Raw genomic sequence first — 24373 nt, 5'->3', positions numbered from 1 at the left:
AGTCATGGGGGCAAAATGGCTCCAGAACAATGCCTCTGCAGAGACAGGGGCACCTCAGGCTGAGGGATTTGTAGCAGTCTTCAAATAGTCACAGAGCTACAGGCAAAGTGGGAAACAGTGATCTCTGCATGTCAAAGATGAATAAACCAAATGAAGTAATTGTCTTCACTTGAAGCAAAGGCAATACAGGATTCAAACATGAAACAAGCAGAAGAGGTTGCCCAAAGAAATTACACAAGCTTTGAAGAAAAGTTAGATGAGCACCACCAAAAGGCATGAAAAAGTTGCTGTTACTGTAGCTTCTTGATGTCCCTTCTCAGCCCCATTTCCTGAAACTCCTGGAGAGACTTCTTGCCTTAGCCTTAGAAAAAAGGATGGCTTATTTAACAGGTATTTACATATCTATTTAGAGCACTTTGTATGAATGAAGCTAAAGCAACTAAAGTCAGATAATTTCTTAGCCTTTTGCATCTTACCAGTCCTTAAACAACTCTAATATAATTTAGCATAATGCTGTTGATGTGTCTCTGGGACTCCTAACCCCCCAGAATTTATTTTTATTATAGTTAACAGTAGGTTTGCTTTCAAATGTTTCAGTAATCTTAACATCTCCTACAAAAACACTCCTGTTACAAGTGGCACTATCTCTTTTCACAGCAACCAATAAAAGTAAATACTCTTATCCTTTAAGCAAGCCAACAAGACAGCATATGCATCTTTCTGAAATTCTGCCATGTTGGTGGGAGGTTAATATGTGCCTACTCCATTAGCAGGCTGAGACGCATCATTTGTGTTAGATATAGCAATTGTTTATGATTCTAGCTGCAGCTATTTGCACTGATGCTTAAGCTCACTGGGCTGATGTCGTTTAGAACGTCCTAGGGAATAGCCTGTCCCTCTCCATCTGCTCATTTTGACCACAAAATTAGATCAACTAAAACAGATAATAGCAATAAAGAAATCTAGAAGGAAGTATATTGGAAGAATATGAACAAGGCAGAAGCACATAAGTTAAATAGAATTCAATTGTTGTAATGAAAAATACTTTCTTTAGGTACAGACACAACAACAACCACACTCTCTCTTTGCTCAGAAAGCTATATGTCATACTTTAGAAACACGGCTAACCTGCTCTGTACTTTTCCTGCTCAATGCTGGCCACAACCACTAATTTGATGAAGGCACTGCAATAGTACTAACTGAAAGAGAATTAATAGCTGGGAACTACCTCACCCTATGGTAAACTCCCTCCTTGCCACACTGCTTTAGCAGACACTGGATCCTATCCACATCTAGGGGTCTAGGACAGGCCCCATGTCCAGCTTCTGGCCAAGCAAGGACCAGCATGGCTATTGACACAGGTCTTGCCATCAGAGCTAGGATCTACTGTCAACTCACATGCAGGATTATTTACTGCTGACAAGCCACCAGGAGTCATCAGATGTATTTCATTGCTGCTTTTGGCACTCCTGCAGTCCGCTGCCAGTGCTATTTGCTATGTTTAGAAGGTTTGATTGTCTTCCTGCATGGGAACAGAAACCTGGACTCCTCATTTTAGGATACTGAGGCAGCCGTGGCCACAGCGTAGCCAGCCACTGGGGTTTGCCAAGCCTGGCTGCTGCTCCCAGCATAGTCAGTTTGTCTGCAACTCATTTCTCCTCTCCAGAAAGTCACAGGTGCTTCTGCTTCAATTGCCAAGCACATAGATATTCCAAAACACTCTCAAAACAATGGTACTACCATAAAAAGTCTGTTAATTGTACCACATGCTCCTTCTAGGCAACATAGAGAAGAACACCCCAGTGGGAGGAGGGGGCACACATGCCTATGAAAGCCCACCTGCAGGGTGGGAAACAAAGTTAAGCAAGAGAAAGACAGACTGTCACTAATAAAGAGTAATAGAAATAAAATTTCAGTATGTGTTTTGAAACAGCAGCCACAGCAGGAACACTCCTTTGATGCTAAAGATTAACATCCCAAAAAATAAAATGAAAATTTGGTTCAAACTCTCCTACATATGAGCAATAACAAACCTGACTCGCACAAGCATGATTCAAGCACAGCTCTGCTGCAACAGCACCAGCTGCTCCAAGAGCAGGGTCAGGCTAGGACCAGGCTACAGCATGCCAAGGGGTGGAGTGACAGCACAACTCTATGCACCAGATACCTGTGCCAGCGCAGGAAGCCTGATGAAATCTCCTGTCAGCTTCAGGCTCAAAAATATCATCTCCATGTGCTCTGCTCCCAAGTGACAAGCGATAGGACAAGAGAAAATGGCCTCAAGTTGTGCCAGGGGAGGTTTAGATTTGATACTAGGAAAAATTTCCTCACTGAAAGGGTTGTCAAGCATTGGAACAAGCTACTCGGGGAAGTGATTGAGTTACTATCCCTGGAGATATTCAGAAGATGTGTAGATGTGGTGCTGAGGGACATGGTTTAGTGGTAACTTGGTAGTGTTAGGCTAGTGGTTGGACTTGATGGTCTTAAAGGTTACTTCCAACCAAAACAATTCTATGACAGCAGGGAATACTGCTTTGGTTTGGAGGAGCTCTACTCAGTCCCACAAAATATTTTAACAGCTGGGAAGCCACTTGTGTGGATCTGGACAATCCAATACACTGAGAAATACCCAACTAATAATGAAAACAGGTACTCAAGACCTCAGCAGCCAATACGTATGGCACCCCACCATTCATGGAACCAAAGAGCCAGAAGAGACCTGGAAGATATGGTACTGGAAAGAAACCATCACAACTGGGAAAATGCCCATTATAAAAAGCTAATGAGGATTGACAGAAGTGCTTTCCCAAAATGGGAGAAGATTATGGCTGTTAGATCAGTACATGCCACTTAGTCCCAGGCGGTTTCCCACATATTTCAAGATGACAAGAACATGATTTTCAATACAAGAAATAAGGTAGAGGACGCATTTCCTGTTCTCCAGTCCAAGGACCTTTGCAAGTCCTTTATCCTTGCTTTCCCCACATTCATTAAATTCTCCTTTCCATGTCACTTCCTCTTCAGTCCAGCCTATCATGCAGCTCAGTTTGTAAACCATAGAAATAGTTAAAAGGTTTTCTTCAGTTTTAAACTCATGTTTTCCCCCATACATTCTGAAACAAAATTAAAATTCTATGTCCCTCCACACCTTTTTGCACATTGCTAGGGGCCATCCTCATTACTTGTATTTGCTGCTTCTTCAGGAGGGCTGCTGCTGGGAATAATTGCCTTTCCCATAGTGGTTACTACAAAACGACAAAACCATCCTTGGCTTCCTTTCCCCAATCTCCATCCGAATACAGATGAGGTGTATCATTAGTTTATGCCAGAAATCACCATGCTTGGATTACAAAGTCTTCAAGTCTCTCCCACATTCAGCTGAGAGCTGCTTAGAAATACTGTGCTAGGAAATATTTTAAGGGAGTTTTTGTTCAGGCTTTGTTATATTTTTGTCAGACCAACTGCTAACCCCTATCAAAAATGCAGACCAAAATCTGGGTTAACTGACTAATTTGAGATAAATTCTTTCAAGACTACCGATATGACTTCTAGTACCTATGTCTTCAGTCAGCTTCCCAATTCTTTGTTAGCACTGTAGAGTTAAATAACCAAAATTAGACATTTCCTATTATTTTAGAAAAAAATAAAATCTGAAAACCAGAGCAAGAGGGCTGCCTTCCTAACCAGGCATAACTTATCTGCAGTTTGACAGAAAGCCCCACTCCCCAAGGTCTCTGGCTGGATGGATTCATCACCTCTACAAGTAACGTGATGTATAGTTTACAGTTATTTTAGTTTCTTCTCAAACTCATTCTTATGCTTCTGAAACCATCTTAAAGCTTTCCTGATGTGTATATCTTACATAGCCTATTCTAAATTACTTAAATAAAAAATAAGAATTTTTGTTGTCTGGCCCAAATACCGCAGGGTTGTCCTACACATAAATCATGTTTCTAATCAGTTTATCTTCTTGTTCCAGATGGGAACCTCATACCTTATCTTTCAAACTGACTATCATTTTGTTTGTCTTGCCCAAGATGGTTTTTGTCAGACCACAGATCAGCCACCTGTCCACTCCAGCATAAACTGCTTTGGGATTTTGCTTCCTTTAGATGCAAATTTTTGTTTGTTTTCCTCCAGAAACTCCAAACCTGTCCTTTTTAAAACATGTTTAAATAGTTACTGATCTGTTTGGCCCTGGTTATAAAGCCTAAGAAGGTATCAGACATCTACACTTTCATCAACAAGCTATATGCATAAATACTTAGGTATTTATAATACAAAAAAGTAATTTGAATTACACTGAAAGAAGTGTAATCTAAGGAAAAATCCACACACTCTCTAGCAAAATACAGCAAAAGCACCAGGGCAGAGATGCAGAGATACTGTCAGGGACCTCTGACACCTTTCTAATGAGCAGCTACAGCATTAGTGAAAAGACCACATCCAGCCCTTGCTAATCAGTTGCTAAAGTAATGATGGTTTCAATCACCCTGATGAAGTTGATGACAATGATTAAACTGGCTACTTAAGACATCTTCTTGATTAAAGTGATATTTAATTCATAAATCGTGAAATTCACTCCTGTTTAGCTTCATGACATACCTTTCATGAAACTCAGGTGAGAAATTTTCCTCTCAGATGATAGACCCCTTTTCAGTTCTTTCCATTTATACATGGGATGAGGTAGGCTTCGCCCACCTAAGAAATAAGGTATCAGACAATTGACAAGCACTTCACTAACACCTCTTCTTGCACACAACAGGAACCCAATATTTTACAATTCTAATAACACAAACAAGAGAAATTCAGCATTTGGCATTGTGAATTCTGGACTCTGGGCAGTCTCACAGACTCCAAACGTGCAAGAAGTCATCATCTTATTTTTCCATTATCAACCAGATAAAATAAATGTCTTTTAGATGCTAGGAATCATAAGCCATCTAACACATACTAATAGCAAACACCTTATTCTTTACTCAAACAGGCATGTGATTATCCCAGTGTGATTATGCAGAGGGGAAAAAAGGAGTACTAGTCTGTTAGGGTATCTTCAGCTAATGCTCTGATAGTACTCATTGAAATTCCCTCTGTTCCCTGTTATTCTTTCCCAGTATTTGCAAGACTTTAATAGAAGCAGTAAATTTCAGCAGAAGAGTGCTAAACCAAAGGACTTCAAGTAATACTGAAGTTTTAATTACTTCAGGCCAATGTAGCCATATAAAAATAGTAACTTCTTGAGGAAAAGAATTAATGGCCCAGTACAGTAATATAATTAGTGATAGCCTTCTAGGAAAGATTAATTAATTCATGGAGAGGAAGAGCTCTGTTAGAGAATTTAATCTATATTGGCTCAATTAGCTAGATAGGAATAAAAGATTCATGTGATCTGAACCCAAAAGTTACATCTCTATCTTGCTGATCTACATTTACAGCAAAAGTTATCACCAATAAAAATCTATAAACACTGCTCAGTTCAAACTGAGAAAGCTCCCAGAGCAAGGCATACCCTATAGAGGTTGGGTTGAGAAGCTATTATATCCACTGGTGAAATACCAGACTGTTAACAAAGAGTAGCAACCAAAAAGCACCTGATCCCTGCAGTGCTCTGGAAAGCTCACAGATCAAGCACAGCTCAGAGGGAAATGCAAGATCTTCCTTTCTCCCAATTCTTCTGCTAGTTGCAGACATCCATCCCATCCATCTGTTCCCACCCACCACATTCACCTGTTGGGAACTACATTGGCTTCACATGTCCCTTACACTGCTGGTTGCAGAGGGGACAACAGATGTCCATAATCTTTAGTTCACCATGAAACTCTTCCCTGCCAAATTACTGCTACAACATTAGCTCTTTGGATAGCATTGGCTCAGCAGTGATTTCACAAGTGGTCTCAGCAGGTGAGTGCACACACCCCAGCATCTCCCAGAAAAGCCCCAGGAAGCTTTTCCCACCCCTGAATAGACATCTTCACCCAGTGCAGCTTTCTGGTTATCAGGACCAGCCTCAGGCCCTCTGGATTTCCCAGAGACTGGGACAAAACCAGAATCACTTTTTTTTTTAAAGAAAGTCCTGAATAGCTGTCAAGTCTGTTATCCCTGATATAAATCACAGCCTAGAATAGCAGCAGTATTTTTAGAAAAATAGCAGCAAACTAGCAAGCATGACACAGAAAAAGAACTAGAGCATGAGATACCATAGAAGAAACTCCAAGAAGGGCAACTGGAGATACCAAAAAGCAAGTGGGGGACACACCACAGCTGTAGGGATTTGTATAAGCTATTACCACCACAAGTCCACAGCACTGAAAAGTTTTCTGAATGGAGAAATAGTGTGAAGAAACCATTATAAATGGGAGATATTGAGTGAAGTGAGACAGGCATATGTATGCCTGCAGTACCCTATCTGACTGTAGAATCAGTACCATTATCTACCATTCCAGGCTACAGAAGACTTCTTAAAAAGTTTGTTTTCCTCAAGTTAGCCCCTAAAATTAAAACCCTGTAACTTTCTCTGGCCTACCTTCAGGAGAAAAAGTAGAGGAAAGAGCTAAACAAATCTCTCAAACTGAGTAACTTCTTTCTAGCAATAATAGTGCTTTTTTCCTCTAGCCACTTTGATTCCTTAAAAAGAAATCATCTCTGCTGGAAAACATCACCAGCAGATTAGTCAATGGATTAATCAGTCTGCTTCATCCACCACACCTAGCTCAAGCTATTTGTCACACTGATGAGTTAGGAGGTACAGCTGTGGATCAAGAACCCCCAGGCACCAAACATCACAGGTTTTACTTGCAAATCCCTCTCTGGTTTTGCTCTCATGGGATTAAGCTGAGCAAAAATTTGTATTTGGAACCACCTCTTTTTCTGGTAGATAACTGCCAAGAAGTAAAATCAGGAGTCCTATTTTCAGAGTAGATTCCCCCACCCAGTTTTGCAAAATAGCTCCCCTTTACTGACCTGGATCTGGCTGGCTGATACCCATCTGAATATGGAGGAGGTTCACAGAGAATTTGTTCTACACCATTATTAATGCTTGGCACACAGCTTTCCCAAAAAATCTCTCTTGAGCTCAGGTGAGATCCACCCTTTTCCCAGGCCTTGGCTTACTCCAATTTCTCTGCTGCAAACAGCCAGAGCTTCCCAAAAAGTTAGCCTCTTCCTTGCGTCTTTGTACCTGGCTAAGTCCTATTGTAACAATGCTTATGAATAACTACAGTTAGTTAGTACTACAAACCCCTCATTTTATGGAGCAGTGCTACTACTGAAACAAAACAGCTTCCTGATCATCTTTGCTTCTTCAGCAGTGCTGGAGTAGAGACATGTTGCAAGCAACTGAGCACTTCACTGTGATCTGCATGTGCATGTACTCACAGGGTCCTAGCAAAAAGTATTCTTACAATAAGACATATTCTTATTTTGCATAATACCAGTAATATCCCTATGAGCATTTTACTAGCAAGTAACTGCAGTGTTTGCCATTAGCAGTAGACATAACTTAAATATAGCTTAAGAGGTACTTGTTAGAATTTTTGACAGCTTGCTATGGATCTGTGTAGAGTATGAATTAAATTATTTAAATGGTTTGAGGAAAGTTTTTGTTCTGCATATGATGGCCTAAGCAAAGTGGTTTGAATTATTAGGTTACAGATTGTCACAGGAAAATTCTGAAGCTGTATAATACTTGCTATAGCTTTGCTTCAGATAGCAGCCATAATTAATGTGTCTTTGACAGTGGCAAATGACATTCCATAAGCACATGAAATTTTAAGCAAGTATCAAACGTGACTCTTAATGGGAATTTTATGAGCCACTCGCATTACATTCTTATTTCTTACATTTAAGTTGCACCCTTGAAAGGTAGCATAGTTCCTCAGCACATAGGCTGCTTGATTGGATGGTTGGACAGTATGCAGTGCCTATTGTGGCATAAACCACACTCTAAATAAGCTTCAGATTTTTCCATTCTGGAAAGCAACAGACAAGAAACTTGCAATTCACCCTTGGGTGAAAGGGAAAACAAAGGAGATATTCTTTTACCAAGCAGGTACATTTCAAAATAATCAACCATATCTCTGAACAGAGAGAAAGCTTTAAGATAAAGCTATAAGACTGTTGTGCTCTAATATCTTAATCCTTATGCAGTCTAATAAACTCAGTTACTATGCCATAGAGCAAATAAAATAACAACTACAGAAAATATCCAGTGAAAAGAAAAAAAAAACAAACCACAAAACAATAACAAAAACATTTCCTAACACAAATGTTTTCTCAGAAATGGCACATTTAGGAAACAAACCTCCTGCCAGAACCATACCTCCAGAGCTGCCTCCTCTCAGCAGGACAAGGCCCTTCCGGTACAGGCACACAAGGGGGAAAGACCTGGACTTGTGGCCACTGGTGGGGAGATAAAGGGTGTCCTCAGTGATTTCAGCTGTGACTGCAAACCAGGTGAACAGCTTCATCCAAGACAGGTGTGTGGGTTGCATGTGGGTGGGAGCCTTACCTGCAGCAGCATTATACTCCCACCCAAACCTGTCCTTAGCCCTGGGCAAAAGGAAAAACCTTCTTATTAGACCAATGGGTTTCGGCATCCAACTCATCTGAGCCTGTGCCCAGGGGATAAGGTGCCTGGAAGAGCAGCTTTGAATGTAAAACATATTTCTGCTATTTTGTAACGTCGGTGTGTTCAAAAGCACTTGGACTAACACTGCTAAAGTAAGGCAGATTTCAAGCAAAAAACATGCATTAGCAGAAGCCAAGTGACAGACTCAGACAGCTATTCTGAGCTACATGAAAAAAAAAGAAGAAAAAGCTGAAGTGTTAGCCGGGAAAGCAGGGTGCTGCAGGGCCAGGAGCAATGTGGGGGAAACTGGGAGAGCCCAACTCAGGCTGAGCAGAGCTGTGGAGCACCCGCTGACCTCCCAGCCCTGCACCCTCCTTCCCTTTCTGGTCCTTGGCTGAGATTTAGCGTGCTTGGCGCACTGTGAGCGGAGCCGGCAGTGGCAGGGAGCTGCAGAGACTCGAGGCTTCACCCAGGGGCTACCTGGCATCAGCTAGAGAGGTGGTTTTGGAGGCACTCAAGCAGAAAGTCTCTTTGGGGCTTGGATGATGAATAAATGTGGCGTGGAGCAGTTCAGCACAAACTGCTGGGGATGCACATGAAAACACAACCCTGGGCACAGGGGGAACGGTAGAGACAAGAGGAAATGGGCCCAAGTTTCACCAGGGGAGATTTAGGATGGATATTAGGAAAAATTTGTTCACCAAAAGGTTTATCAAGCATCGGAACAGGCTTCCTAGGGAAGTGGTTGAGTCACCATCCCTGGAGGTGTTTAAAGATGGCTTAGGGACATGGTTTAGTGGTAGTTTTGGCAGTGCTACGTTGATGGTTGGACTCAATGCTCTTAAAGGTCCTTTCCAACCTAGACAAGTCTATGATTCTCTGATTCTCTCTACACAAGACACTGGGGGCTGTGAGGAGGGGTGGGCACCATGTCCCCTGGGCCTGCCCCAGCTTGGGGGGCCTTGGGAGGTGGCACCATCCCAGTGCTGTACATTGGTCTGGATGTGGGTGGGTGACACTGAGATTTTGCCCCGACCCCACAGCCACTGCTGGGACACCTAAGTCTCTTTCACTGTGTTCAGGTGGGAAGTCATTTTGCAAAGAACTTGTGCTTCCTTTTTCTGGGACTCCAGAATTAAAGATATTGCTGCCTCTGTCTCTCTTCTTGGTAGATCCTCCGTGCTAATTTTGACACTTCAGGCTTTCTACCGGTTTCATTTAGCCTAAAACCGAGGCTTGCAGGCAAGACTGGAAGGATTGACTTCAGCAGCAGAAGACTTGGGCTTTCCAAGCAGGTGCCTCTGTGTGTGCCAAGATGCCAGAGACTCCTTAGCCTTGTTGTCTCAAACTCCAGCTAACCCCAGCCGATCCTCCCTCCAGCGAGGCTGAATGAAGAAAGCTTTTGTCTTCAGACGGATGAGTCTCAACCCTCTTTGCAGCTTTGCTGACAAATGAAAGCTCTGAGAGAGAGATGGCTGGAGACAGCAGGAGCACACCGCTTCAGCAGGAAAAAAGGTCTGAATTCAATAACACAGTAAAACTCATTTGTGACACTAAGTAGAAAAATGATACTGTTCTGCTCCGCTTACACATATGGTAAAGCAACCTGGGTGCTGGGAGTATAAAAACGAGTCAAAATACAGATTGATTCTGAAATCAGTTCTTTTTTTATCCTTTAAAACCATGGACAGGAATGTACAGCTCCACAAAAACGGAGGCCAAACATACTGAACCAGAACATTTCCTGGGATGCTGCGTGACAGTTTTTCTAAGGCTGTTTCCTTTCAACCACACTCAGTCTAAAAGCGGCTTCCATTTGCAGTTAAAATAACTGTGGTACACATTGCACACTCCTGGAAACACAATCTTTGTCATAGGCACTATGAATATTTTTCTTCTGTTTTTGTTTCTGTTTTTACTCGTGAAAAAATAAGCACAGTTGAAAATAAACACCTTCTACCCCCTTCTTCAATGTGTTTAGGCTATGTGGTTAAGTGGATATTCTCTCCAGCTATTTAGATGAATAAACTTTAAGTTGGAGCATTCTTTTCTGCATTCTAAAAAAAGTTTGTGTATGTAGCTTTACATATATATATATTATTCAGAAGCCCCAAATCCATCTCAAGTGTTTATCAGTGATTTTACTGACAACAGAATCAATTTTCTTGAAATCAAAGAGTTGTCTTATTTCAGTGAATGGTTCAAGACTTTCAGCTGGTAAAAAGGTTTCACAAGACTCGCCCTACACATTGAGAACACTCAGACTTCATGTCCACATTCGGTGCTGTTTCATGCACACCTACAGATCAGTTTTAAAGTAAACCTAATTTTATGTAATATGGAAAAGATCTAGTGATCAATAAAGGAAATCATGTAATCAGGTATAACTACAATAAAAATTCATCTATTTAAATGAAGCCTGATTGATTCTAATTGATAAGTGCTCAGCAAAAAGTCTGAAATATTAGATTTGTGACTGTAAAGACTAGTTCTGGGAACCAATCATTCCACTTTTATTTCTGGACATCTTAATGTCCTTGACTAAACAGTGAGGTCTGAAAAACTATTTAACCAATAAATCAGGCACATGGTTTGCAAAGGCAATTCTTCCCTTGCAGTTATTCCAACTATCCCAGCTGGGTATTCACAGTGAATAAACCACGTTTTCATCACCTTTGTTCCATTTTTAAGTGCTTTCAGTACAGGGATTTGCTCCAGGTCACCTCAGCAGCCAGTGAGGGGTGCAGGGCACTGCCTGGCATTCTCTCGCTGACTGAGGAAGCCAGGCAAAGAGCTGCCACCCAGATCCTACCCACAAGGACGGAGAGTTGCCCATCAGCTGTAGTGCCTTCCTAGAGCACAGGCGTTTGCACAGTGATGTGTTCTCTTTATTCTCTGAACCCATCTAGAGACAACTTTAAATTAACATAAATGCAAAGCTACTCTACTACTTACTGGAGAAACTGAAATGAAAATCACAACTTTCTTGCCATATGGGGTTATAGAGGAGCCTTGTTTTAAAGGATTGTGATTTCTAAGTTTTTTTCCAAGTCACTCTTTCATTTTACTCTTGGGAGAGTTTCTCATTTTTAGCGTTGGAGGTCTCCCCTACTGTGAAAACCTATTCCTCGCCCCACAAAAGGGATGATCTCTCATAGCCCAGAGTGCTGCCTGCAAGGCTGAAGGAAGGACTGGTTTGCCCTGCTTGCCAGAAAGCCATGTGAGGCTTGCTGTGACACCCACATCTCCGGCAGTGGGGTGGCACTGCCGCCTATGTCATAGAAATGTCCATTTGTCCAATGAAACTGAGATGGAGGTTAAGGAGAGTGGTAAGTGCTGTCCTGAGCACTCTGAAAGTCCATCCTGAAACACTACAAACCACCAACAATCTCAAACAGGCTACCAGTTTACATACATCACAGCCTGCAAATTAACGTGACCAAACCATACAGAGTCATTTTAGCATTACCAATCTGTACGAATGCCAGTGGAACTAACTGGAAAGGTTTTTGGTAATTAGCCCTTACTTACACCCCTGTCCACACTACAGAGAAGGCAGAGCACATCTCTTGCCTTAGCTTTGCTTAATGTTTTAAGTGTTTTTATGTACACTGGCTCTTGGAAGAAAAAAGGTTTCTCAAGAAGAAAGACAGACTAGATAAGCACACACATGGACAAAACCTGCTCAGAGTAACTCTCCCCTGCCAGGGTGTCAGTTCCTACTCTGAGGTCAGAATTTTAAAGACGTCGTCTCCTGAGCTGCCTTGGAAGAAACCCTGCCATCGGTAACTGAGATGAAGATGCAGACAGGCCGAATTTGCCTTCACTGCTTCTCTATACAACATACAGAGAAGCAGCATAGAGAATTAAATCTTAAAGATAACTTTGTTAAATAAAACTAATAACGTGAAAAATCAGCCTGGAAGCTGATCCATGCTTAGATGTCAATGCGTACAATTGCTGCAGAACAAGCAGGGAGAGTTTTGCTTGTACATATACTTGATTTTGGACTGCAAGACCCAGCTCTGACCTGTAGCATCGGAGGACCTTGCATCACTGTCAGAACTGGAGCTGAGTGATCACAACCAGTTACTCTGGCAAAGAAAGATCAGCGATGACAGCTTTAAGAAGTCTTTGGAAGCAGCTTCAGCTCTGCAATAATCAAGGAGAATATGCAATGAAGTATGACAAATGAGGTTAGTTGGAATCAAACTGCTTTAATGCTGTTCTGAAGTTACCCTGACGGGCAGAGATTTCTGCTCGGATTGCTCCAGCTCCAGCAGTGGGAACTAAGGGGTCAGGTCAAACCATGAGCCACGGCCTCACACACTGTAAATCAGCACTGCTGATGGCACTCCGTATAACCTGACAGCAACTGTGAATCTGTCCCATCATTTTTTAGTTCTTATTATTTCACTTCGATTTAATGAGACTTCATGGAAGTCAGTGCTGACACCTGCCTTTCGGTATGGCCGCGACGGAGGAGCTGCAGACATCTCTGGGGCTCGGGGTGGGCCAGCTTTAGAAAGGAGCACAGTTTAGCACCGCGGAGGTGGAAATCTGGGTTTTATTTCAGTCAGCTCAACTGCTGAGCCACCATAAATATCTTCCTCTGGGAGCCTCGTTCCCTTCACATTACCTGTGCTTTCAGTGAAACAGCTGCCACTTGCACAACACCAGAGTCTGACCTGGAAATTTTACATAGTCCATTTCTTAATTTGCAAATATATTAGTTTTATTTAACTTTCCATGTAAAACCCAATGTTGCCATTGATATGCACAAAATTCTACAGCATTTTATGGGCAATTTGATACAAAAAAGAACTAACTTGAACATGCTTCTCAGAGAATGGTTAGAAAGGTTTCGGTTGGAAGGGACCTTTAAAGGTCATCTAGTCCAACCCCCCTGCAATGAGCAGGGACATCTTCAACTAGATTAGGAGAAACATGAAACACAGATATTACCCATGCTCCCTTACTGTGATGTAAATCTTAATATTTGTAATTTAGATATGTAACATCTAATCTTTTAAAAAATACATAACATAATGCAAGCATTTCAAGTAAAGGTAGTTTAAAAAAATCACAGAAGAAATTTTTTTTTTTTTTTTTTAGGTCTTTGCTTCCAAAATTCAACACTTTAAAGCATCCCAGAATTTGGAAATCACTAACTTAAAAACAAACTACTGATGATGACCACAATTTCACTGACATGAGAGAAATCTGAAAAAGATATAAAAGTAAGGCAAGTTTCTCAGATGACGTGACCTGACACAACTCAAAATCCATCCCTCCTCACCCCTGGAAAAAGCTGTGCCACAGCCAGAAGCTCCCTACCCTCTTCTCCACAAGTTCACAGTGTGCATGGTGCTGGGTGGGGGGGTTGTAATACTTCTATTAGCTGCTTTTCCCCCATCAAGAACAGTCAAAATCTCAGCTGTTTCTAGGACATTCAAGTTCAGCAGATAGCCCCAATCTTAGTATCAATTGGTAGGTTTTTGGAAAATAGTCATGGAGTAGTCATACCTCTTTTCTTTTTTTGGGATACTCATTTACTCTTTCCTGGAAAAGATCAGAGATAATCTAAAGCAAATGAGTTTAACTTGACTCAGAAAGCCAAAGTGAAACCTATACTGCATTTCTGTCCTGCTTACGCTGAAGTATGCGATACTTGCCTCCGCTCGGTATAGGAGTAAGCTTTACATTATAAAAGAAACATCGTCTTAATGTATTGTCCAGCAAGGGAAATGCTAAGCCTGAATTCCTTAAAAAAAGAGCTTAGACATATTACTGGCATGACTTATAAAATGGCCTCACTCAGTCTTCCTTCATTTCCCTGATGCACCTCAATAACCTTCAGCTACTACTGTTTATTTCAGACAAAGCAAGGAACTATCTTCTCATTTTACAATATGAATTATTCTTTGTATTCTTTTCAATTCTTGTATTATTATGTTTTTAGTTTCCAAATATTTACACAACTGAGAGCTCTCATTCCATAGTCCTTCAAAGCAAGACGTACATTAAAACAATAACATTTGTGATATAACTCAATTTTATGAACTTTGGCATTATTTATATTTATATTACATAACTTAATCAAACACATGTTAGAGGTCTTAACCTTTGGGGAAATTTTAGTATAAAATTTCAGAAATTTGCACCTCGCAGAAAATTGCATTTGAATATATATTTATCTCGGGACACTTCAGATGACTTCTGGTCTTTGGTACTCTGAAAGAAGTCAGAGGCTTCCGGTCTGAAAATCTCACAGTAGTTCCCAGTGCTGGTCAGGAGAACCCAAAGAAAGCATCTGACTCAGAGACTGGAAACGTTGATACTGACAGATATGAAGGAACAGCAAGAAAATGCCTTGCAGCACAGGCTGCATAAATCCTTCTTCAAGGGCAAGATTTCCCATTAGGTCTACCCAAAGCAGATAAATGTAAGTGTATAAAATTTTGAACGTTTTAGACCTTAAATTTACTCAGTGGACATCCCCAGTGTCCCAAACATTAGGCTGTAAATTGTACTCTTGGTTCTGAGGGAAAGGTAAAATTGAACGTGATGCTGAGCCATCACAAATTCGGTGATTTCAGTAAAACCAGAGTGGGCATAGGACAGCGCAGAAGCGGATCTTGCAATGCAAGAGCAAGGAATAAGGACAAGAGTAATCAGTTCCCAGTCACTATAGCGATGTGGTACAGACCATGGTCACTGTTAAGGAAACAAGAAATATAAATTGCATGTAGGTCTCCTCCTGATGGTGTTAGAGAATATATTGCTAAAAGCTACAGTACAAATACAGGTTTTCCATGCCACATACATACGTTATATCCTATATTTTATTTACATTCTTCAGCCATCAATAAACCCCTTTCCATTATAGCTATAAAATATTATAGTTCCTCATAAAAAAAAAAATATTATAGGTTGTCTTGCTTTATTTTATTATTTATCTGGCAAAAGTTTCATAAGAATAGCCTTGTGGTACTAGGAAATCACTCCTTGTTTACAGGACTGTTGACCAAAGAGGAGACTGCTAAATCTTTTCAAGAAAGGAATGATCAGTGTAGCCTGTTGGTGTCATGTGATCGCCATCTCCACAGCCAACATTGAAAATCATGCTGTAATAATAAAGAATCAAAACATAATTACCTTTGTTCCAAGGGACAGTACAAGCATTACAAATCTGGGATTTTCTTCCCCTTTTCCTTTTCTCAAATACTACCAACGTTGTCATTAATAAAGTCAGGGAGTTTTACTTTTTGGCATTTTCAACAAATAAACAACTATATTAGTTTTTTACTAGTAAGATGAAAACACATTTACCCCCTGCAGCGTACACTGTGGACGGCTCTTTCCTCCTCCTCTGCGGCTTTCCCCAGTCCTGGGCTACAGCCATGGCTTTCCACTGCCATTAATATATTCTGTGACTGTATTTCTTGCAAGAGACTACTGATTCCTATGGCCCAATCCTCTAACTGCTATGTAATAAAAAAGGAAAAAAAACCACTTTATTAGTAAGCTTACTGCTGTTGTAGCTATTTCATTTATATGTCATGTTTGAACTTTGCTATTTAAAATAAAAAAATCCTGTTTGATACGATGATTTGGAAGTGCCAAGTCTAAAACCTGAATAACTGGGTGTCACAGTTGTTTTCATGTGAGTAGACACCAAAACAAACAAAGCATAATCTTGCTACAGACTTACAGTAATAATGCAGTACAAAAAGAAAAGAAGTTTGCATCACCTTATATTTGCAGCAAGATAAAGAACTATATTATTCTATGAATAATTTTTAAATATCATTTAGATAAAAACTTGTTCTCTTTGAGGAAATCTAACAGTCCAGCATCTGGACCACAAAAAGGGACAGAGATGGCCTTTAAGATCATGTGTCAGACGATACAGTTAATGGGATCACTGACCTGTTGGGCTACCGAAATAAAAAAAAAAAAAAAAAAAAAAGCTGAAAAATCTATAATAAATATTTTCTTTTTCCCAATCTGCTTGAAGATGAACATTTAAATTCATGCCAAGATAATAAATCACTTCATAAACTCCTTGTTTTCCCAAATGAAAAACAGTTTATAGGGAAATTCCATTTTATTGAAAGGCAATTGACATTAATGCCGTTTTCAAAACCTGTTTTTATTCCAGGTCTGCTCCTTCAAGCTTCAGTTTTATTTACTGCAGCTAGGACTCGGAAAGGGTTCTTCTTTGGTATTAATTTTTCATAATTTCTTATAAGAGTAAGAAATGTTCAAGCAATTCCCAAAGTTAGACTAAAGGGAGCTGGGGATGAACTGGGAAGAGGAATCCAGATTTTCTCCCTACTTAGATGAGAAGTAGACATGAATTATCTGATGGAACATTTCGATTCAGGAGTGTATCTAGCACATCCCTAGTCATAAGCACATGCCATTTTCACATTGTTTTTTCAAAATTTAAACCTGAAGCTCTAGGATCTTGATGACTAACAGCGGAATTAGCTACATGGTGGTAAATTCATTGCTGTTGGAGCCTGCTCAGTGATACTCAGCCCTTTTAAAAGATAGACTGACAAACTGATCACTTGGCCAACAAACCTTGTACTATATTCTCATGAGGGTGTTCACACACTGATATGAGTATGATTTTCATAACCAAAATGAAGGTGGCTCCATAAATCAGTGTAAGCTACTAAGCTTTGTGACACTACATTGGACACTGAGCAAAAGAGATTTGGGATGTGATCCTCTATTAATAGAAACTGTCATTACTGCATTGACTACATCAGCTGAGAGTGTGGCTAGGGGGCTAGATACCAGAAGCATTCTGAAGAGCTCTTTTTCCATGGATGCACTTGTTGATCTAAACATGATCCTGTAAGGATTAGAAGGTTTCACCTTTGGGTCATGGGTGTACTGAAAAGTTTTTCAGTGGTTAATGCTATGAAATGTGCCCATACTCACCTACATTTCCTATTTCAAATGCTGGGATCATTCTACTGGCTTTTTTGGGGTTTTTTTGTTTTTTTTTTTTAGGGTTATTTTGGTTTGTTTTGAGGAAATTCTATATGGAAGAAAAAAAAATCAGGATATCCACCTCTCATAATTTTGCTCCACAGTATTATGCTGAAGAGACACAAGCTTTCTCTGTTCAGAGAAAGTTCAATTTACTTAATTAGCTATTCTCCCAGTTTACTTGAGTGTAATGCTGCGTGTGTGAATTTTCCCACCAGACTACACTTGGAACTTCATAGGTCAGATATAATTTTTAATTACGTTACAGGTAAGCGACTGAGTTCAGAGCCTCTTTTAGGGAGATTACAGTCTGTTTCCAAGGCTGAGAACAGATGTAATTTTAGGAATGAACTGCATTTTACACTGAATGGCATCCCTTCCTATCCACTTAGTTCAGTGGCACCATAGGGGTCAGAAGTAAAGCAAAACTTGGCCTACCATTTCGGCTGTTTCATTACAGCTTTCTTTTGTGTCCTCTACGTAATTACCAGACCTCAGAGAAAATGTTGTCCCATTCACTGTAAAATAGGAAGGTCCACGGAGGAAAATAGTTGCATTAGCGAAAGACACAAACGACATTAAGGCTACCTAGTTTGATGTTTTCAAACCTTTTTCTTTTCCTCTGCAAACAATGACAGTTTCAATAGGATCTGAAGCGATACTCTTAACAAATAATACACTAGTCTGTCATATGGTTAATATTAACGTCTCTCTATTCAAACATGCTGAAAACTGAATAGAACAGTTAACATATAACAGTCACACATCCTTTGCTGAGTACAAGATCGCATCTCTAACATGAACTGAAGATATCCTCACCATTTCAGATCTTCATCTGTCATTCAACATTTCATTCTCTTAAATACATTGCTCTTCCCCTCTTTCTGGGTCTTTCGGGGGTGATGAGTGAACACATTCTCTCCATAAAGGCATTGCTTATGATATGGTTCTTTCTTCAACAGAAATCTTGCCATGTGTTTCCAATATATTGCCAGGTGAATTTGCAGAGTTCAGTAGGATTTGGGGGCAAGAAGGCCTTACATCTGGATTGAAAAGATTTAATTTTGGAACATCTATTTGGGCAGGATTCTGTACTTTAGTGCAGAGAGACCACGTCTTGATTAACTTAATGGTGAACAATTAATCGTGATCGCGCTTCAGAAATTATTGAATTAGAGCTTTATATAGTAGCCAGTTTTTTATATTACAGTTATGGTCACAGGGTTTATGGGCAGAGGCAACCTCACTTTGCTCATGTCCTGAGCTGGTGGGATGGGAACGGTGTTGACAGAAAAGTCACACGACTGTAGGGTTATGAAGATGAGCCCCATCTAGTACACCTCGTCTTTCAGAGGTGGTGTGGGCTTGGGGCCATACACACCAGCTCAGCTCATGCACAGGGAGATTGTGCCCAGCCACAACATATTGCAAAACACGCCAGGGTGAGACCACTCCTCACGGTGATCCCACCTTACTGCTACAACAAAAGCTCTGAAGAAGGGAGTCTGAACAAGGCATGCTCCATCCTGGGCCGTAAAGCATAGCTTGCCCTCAAATCTTTTTTTATTGAAAACACACAGCAAAGATTACAGCCACAGAAAGTTCTGTAAACAAGACAATTTCATCAACTTTATCTTAGGAAAAAACAAAACCAAAACCACAAAAGAAACTCAAAATAAGACTTGCTGAATGAAGACTGTGAATAGTAATTGTTTTTACTGCCTTAACAAAAATAATGACATACACCTTCAGCATTTCTTTTTCCAAATTTACTTGACAGAGGTTAAAATATTGCTTTATTCTCACTCAACATACAACAGCACTGGATGATCGATTGTGCTATTTTGGGAAGTCTTGAGACTTGTGAACTGGGAAGTGTGGGGCACATTAATAAATTTAACAACTAATTTGCTGCAAAGGAATATTTTAATACATTCTGTATATACTGTAAATTTTTTTTTAATCAATCTTCTGACATTAACCAGGGAAGGCGATTTAGCAATTATTTATTATAGTTAATTTTCTTTTTCCCCACAAATAAGCAGATATTTTAATACTAATAAAACCAGTAATGTGTCTGTTACTGAACCCAATTCATTGCATTATTGGCACATTGTGTTACAATTTATGGGGGGAGGAGGGACTCAAAAGAAAGCAAATGCAAAAAAATGCTTATAATGCAATTGGGACACGGCAACCAGGAAATGACATTTCTTCTCTAAGGCCTTGATCCCCTTCAGGAAGTGATTTGGTAGAAAACATCTGCTCTTATATGGCCCCATTAGAATCAGATCTGTGCATGCTTGTGGGTCTGCCCATACGGAACCATCTGCAGGGTTGAAGCTTTAAAGTTCACAAGCCTAAGCCACGATTAATTAAAGTGACTGGAGTACTGAAAGCAGGAACAAATTAGGGCAGCGTGGACACTTATCGGCTGGATTTTGATCATGTTGGATCTCCCTGACTCTTCTCTGAAAAACCCATAATAAAAAATAAGTTAAAAAAAATACACACACACACTCAGAAGTGCTCCTTGAGAGCTTACAAATACTTTCAAAGTATAACAGTTTAGAAATGTTGAGGGGTTGGTAACGAACAACAGAGTTTATGTTCCCACTCAAAAAAACCCAAACCCAAACCTGTCGTAATACACACTTTTGCGCTTTCTCTTGTTCTTCCTTGCTCTCTGCCAAGGCAGCTCTGATAGGCAAAGCTCAGAAGATGGAGCAGCCATGGGCTCCTGACCACTGCATCTCTACAGACCCCAATCCCACTCCACACTTGGCCAAACCCAAAGCTCCTAAAGGACTATTTTGGGCTTACTGCCACACTAAAGTAAGGTCAAGAGTTAAGCATCTGGCTCAATTTAGGGATTTATTGTCATTCCACAGTAGGTACCAGACCTCAGAAGTAGATGTCTGTGTGCCTAGTATGAACCTGGAACCAAGAGGAGAGAGGGAGAAGGGACCAGGTCTGTGCCGGGGTGATGGGACTCGCTCCCCAGGGTCTGCATCCCTGGCCAGCAGCTCACTGCAGCGCTGCCCTGAGACCAGAAATGAATCTAAGAATGATCTTGGCCTTTACTGAAAAGACGACACATAGCCTAAGCCTTCAGACAGCTGAATGGGACTGTGGTGAAATGCTCTGTAACAGAAACTGTATGTGTAATCCTGCCTAGAAAGCACCTGATGTACGCTTCATCCCTCCTGGAACTTTTCCCTTAAAAAAATATTTTGTTAAAAAACACTATGATATGAGGGCGATTGACTATTTGGTTTCTTCTAAGTAGATGCTCTTAAATTAATGCATATAAATAATTTGTATTTAATTTCCTCCCTTCCTCTTTAGCAAAGTATCGAATGCACAGATCTCGTTTTCCCTCCCACAACCCCCACACAAAGTCACTTGGTCAATACCGAGTCTCTTTGCGTTTCGCTTTTTAAGACAAATTGTGCCTCTCGCTCTGACTTGGCCATGGGGCTCATGGGCAGAAAGGCCGTGTTTTCACTCGCGCTGCTCTCTGCTTCTACGCTCGCCAGTTCATAGTCTTCCGACCGCCTCGCGTCCGTCAGAATCCGGATCTGCTCCTGCACAGTTTCTAGCAATATTTTGACTTCGTGTTGTTCTGCTATAAGACAATTACTGACTGGGGAACTCACATTGACAAGTTCAGCTGAATAGGAGTTTTTGCACCATTTGATGCCTGTTACTTCAGAAACATTTTGCATTTGCATGCAGGCTTCATCCAAGCCCACAGACGGGATGATGGGAACGGAGTTGGCCCTTGAAGATGAATAGCCGACCAAGTCCTTCTGATCCACGTTATTAAAATAAGGGGTTGTCTCTCTTGAAGGCAGTTGCATATTTATTGAAGTATTCTGAGGAGTTTTTAAACCACTGGATGAATACCTGGAAAGAGTAAAAAGAAGTTTTTGTTGTACATCAAGCGGTCAGATGCAATCGGCAGCAGGAACGCTGTATGAGATGCAGTGAACTGTGCCGAAAAGATACATGTCATTCTTCCCTCGCGCTAGGAGCACTTGGTAATAGTAGGGCCCTGGGGAAAACAACAGACTCTGGAGACCTGGTTTTGATTCTCAGATCTGCTGGTGGCAAACCACTGCTTTTCTCTCAATCTCATTTTGCCCACCAGTATATGAGAATAACGACAATTCCTTTTTAGAAGATTTCAGGACTTATACTGTATTATCAATTTTCTTTGAAATTAAATTTGAAAATCTGTTCCTACATTCCTAACTGGGGAAATGGATTGATGCTGTCTACAACACCAGAACTCTCGATGTCAAATGGCTATTTTAGGAAAAAAAATTTTTAAAGTTGCAGGAAAAAAGAGCTTTAAACAAAACACGGTTGTGTAGTCTTTCTTTACATCGAAATGAAAATCTGTGCTCCTCTTCAAACAAGCAGAGCATCTAAGTGTAGCGTACCTCTGAAAAATATGGTGGTTTTTTTTTTCCAATAGCCCATACTCCTAATGTTGGCCTGATTTGTTTGCTTAGATCTCATCTGGAAATACAGGTAATATATTGGGCTTGAGCAAATGTCTGTGTTTTCCTGATACTGAAATCCTGTGTTTCAAAAAAAACCCTCCACCTTTATCCTCCATTAATACATATCATAGCATGATTTTATTTATTGTGAGGCAACTTTGGTGAATTTTTATCAACATTTCCATTTTGTTTCAAAGCCAAATTCATTATTCTGATCAGAAAGTGTTTTCTTTTACAGGAAATACTTGAAAAACAGAAATGGAAAGTATACTAAATATAAAATAAAGGAAACAATGACCAAAAAAAAAAGATGTTTCCCATCTGAGAAGTAGTATTACTGGCAATTTGGTGCTCTAAGAGTTACTATATCTAGTCATGATTGCCAAGGACCACAGACATCACCTCAGTACCGGAACATATTTTATTTATAATCAGCTTTCTGATCATATCACTATTTTATAAGGCAAGCTAATGGTGAACTCTAATATGTTTTATCCACGGACGAGGAAAGCAACAATTAGGTCTGTTGTGGAAGCAGGTGCTTTGAGCTCTGACTTGAAGGGTATGTTTCTGAAAGCTGCTTAAGCCTGTGGACTTCACTAGGGATATCCTTCTACTCTTACCTACCTTGCTGCTTTTTGGCATTAGCAGAAAGAGAACTAAGGAAAAGAAAGCGAATTGCATGAAACAGCCATAGTCCAATATTAGCACACAATGCTAATTAACTGGAAAGGCTTCCTTTGGCCCCATCCTTCTGGCAAGCTGTCAGACAGGAGCGAGGAGGAGATAGATATCTTTAGGCTCATTTCCAGCAGAACACCTCTGACTTGTAATTAACTTGTCTATGGTGGCAGCGTGTTTGTACAACTGCTTGACACATTAACCTGTACACGTGCACGCATGCAGTTCTGCGCAGCCCCTGCACCAGCACTCTCCAGGCATCCCCAAAAGACCGGCTGGGAGCTCTGCGATAAGGAGGTGCTGTGATCTTTGCTGCTCTCTGATGGAAAGAGATACTGCTTTGGGAAGCAGGACCCAGGGGAATAATATAGCAAGCGGCTTTTTTGGACACGTGCTAGAAACTTCTTGTACATGCCATACAGCTGCATTTATGTTTTACATCTGAGCCAGCTGGGACTCAGCTTTCGGTTAATTACATTTGCACTATGCTTAGCCACATTGTAGCCATTTATAGAGGGCCTTTTTACAACAGACTTCAAGAATCAGTATGAATGAAATACTGATCAGGGATATTATTCCCGAGGGAGGACAATTAAAAAAAAAAATAAATGAAAAACAAAAGAGTGCAGACCTTTGGGTTGTGCCCATTCTTGTTTCCTTTGCTTATTATATAATTGTTCAAACGACTATAGCTGGAGAGATCGCATCAGTTGCATTATTCCCTTTTTTGGTAATTCGGGCCCTAAATATATTCTGGGCTGCACCCTGAAAACAAAGGGAGTGAATGTTTTTAATGACTTTCACATGCAATGGATGTATTATATGGATGATATATAAGCAAAAACAAGAAAAGACTGAATTAAAATGTGTTTGGTGAGAAAACAGTAACATTTGCCAATTCCATAATAGAGATTCAATTATTCTTGCTATTTGGAAAGCTAATTGGCAGCAACAATAACATGTAACGCAATACCTGGCATATTTCCATAATATTTTTTGAAGTAAAGATAGACACACCAATTTTATGCCAGAATTACATGTTTCTGCCCTGTGCTCACAGGGCTTTCAAAGGAGGACTGAGGTTGAACTAAAGCACGTACACTGTGTGCAATAGGAATGGTCTTAAACTAGTAGGGATATTACATCTAAACCATGTGAGATTCAGCTTTTGCTTAATTACAAACTGATCCATGCTCCTACTTCGAACATCCAATTGCTGCTGTTTTCAATAGACTGAGACTTAGACCTATAATTGCAGAATCTTAATTACATTTTCTTATAATTAACTTTCCCAGAACTATAGTTCCTCCTAAGATATCTTTTTTTAATCTGAAAAATTATTTTGTCTAAGTAAATCCATTCATGTGCATGTATTCCAAAGCACAGCTTTCTCTCCACCCTCTTTCTAAAACCAAGCAAAAAAAGAAACTCAAACATTTATAAATATGCAACAGTAATTACGTTACACTCATAAGGTGTTTAAGAGTTTAAATTAAAGAATAAAACTGAAAGAAGCATAATAATTTTACTGCCCCCTTAAAATAGATATTAAAGAGAGACAGAAGGGATCAGAACTTAAAATACAAAATGTTTTTTTATTTAGCAT

The 24373-nt window shown here is 40.3% G+C and overlaps 1 protein-coding gene across 1 annotated transcript in view; it reads right to left on the bottom strand.

Moving 5' to 3' along the window:
- Positions 1-20976: 20976 nt before the first annotated feature.
- The window catches only part of NRG3 (neuregulin 3), a 400979-nt gene continuing 397582 nt past the window's right edge, over positions 20977-24373 (bottom strand). Inside the window, exon 9 of the mRNA XM_074154671.1 lies at positions 20977-21484. Within this exon, the coding sequence (XP_074010772.1) occupies positions 20977-21484 (508 nt within the window). The remainder of the gene's footprint in view (positions 21485-24373) is intronic.

Source organism: Numenius arquata, chromosome 10 (genome assembly GCF_964106895.1).
Source record: "Numenius arquata chromosome 10, bNumArq3.hap1.1, whole genome shotgun sequence".
Lineage (NCBI taxonomy): Eukaryota > Metazoa > Chordata > Aves > Charadriiformes > Scolopacidae > Numenius > Numenius arquata.
Note: the sequence above shows the minus strand (reverse complement) of the source record. Positions and strands in the feature narration are given on the sequence as shown.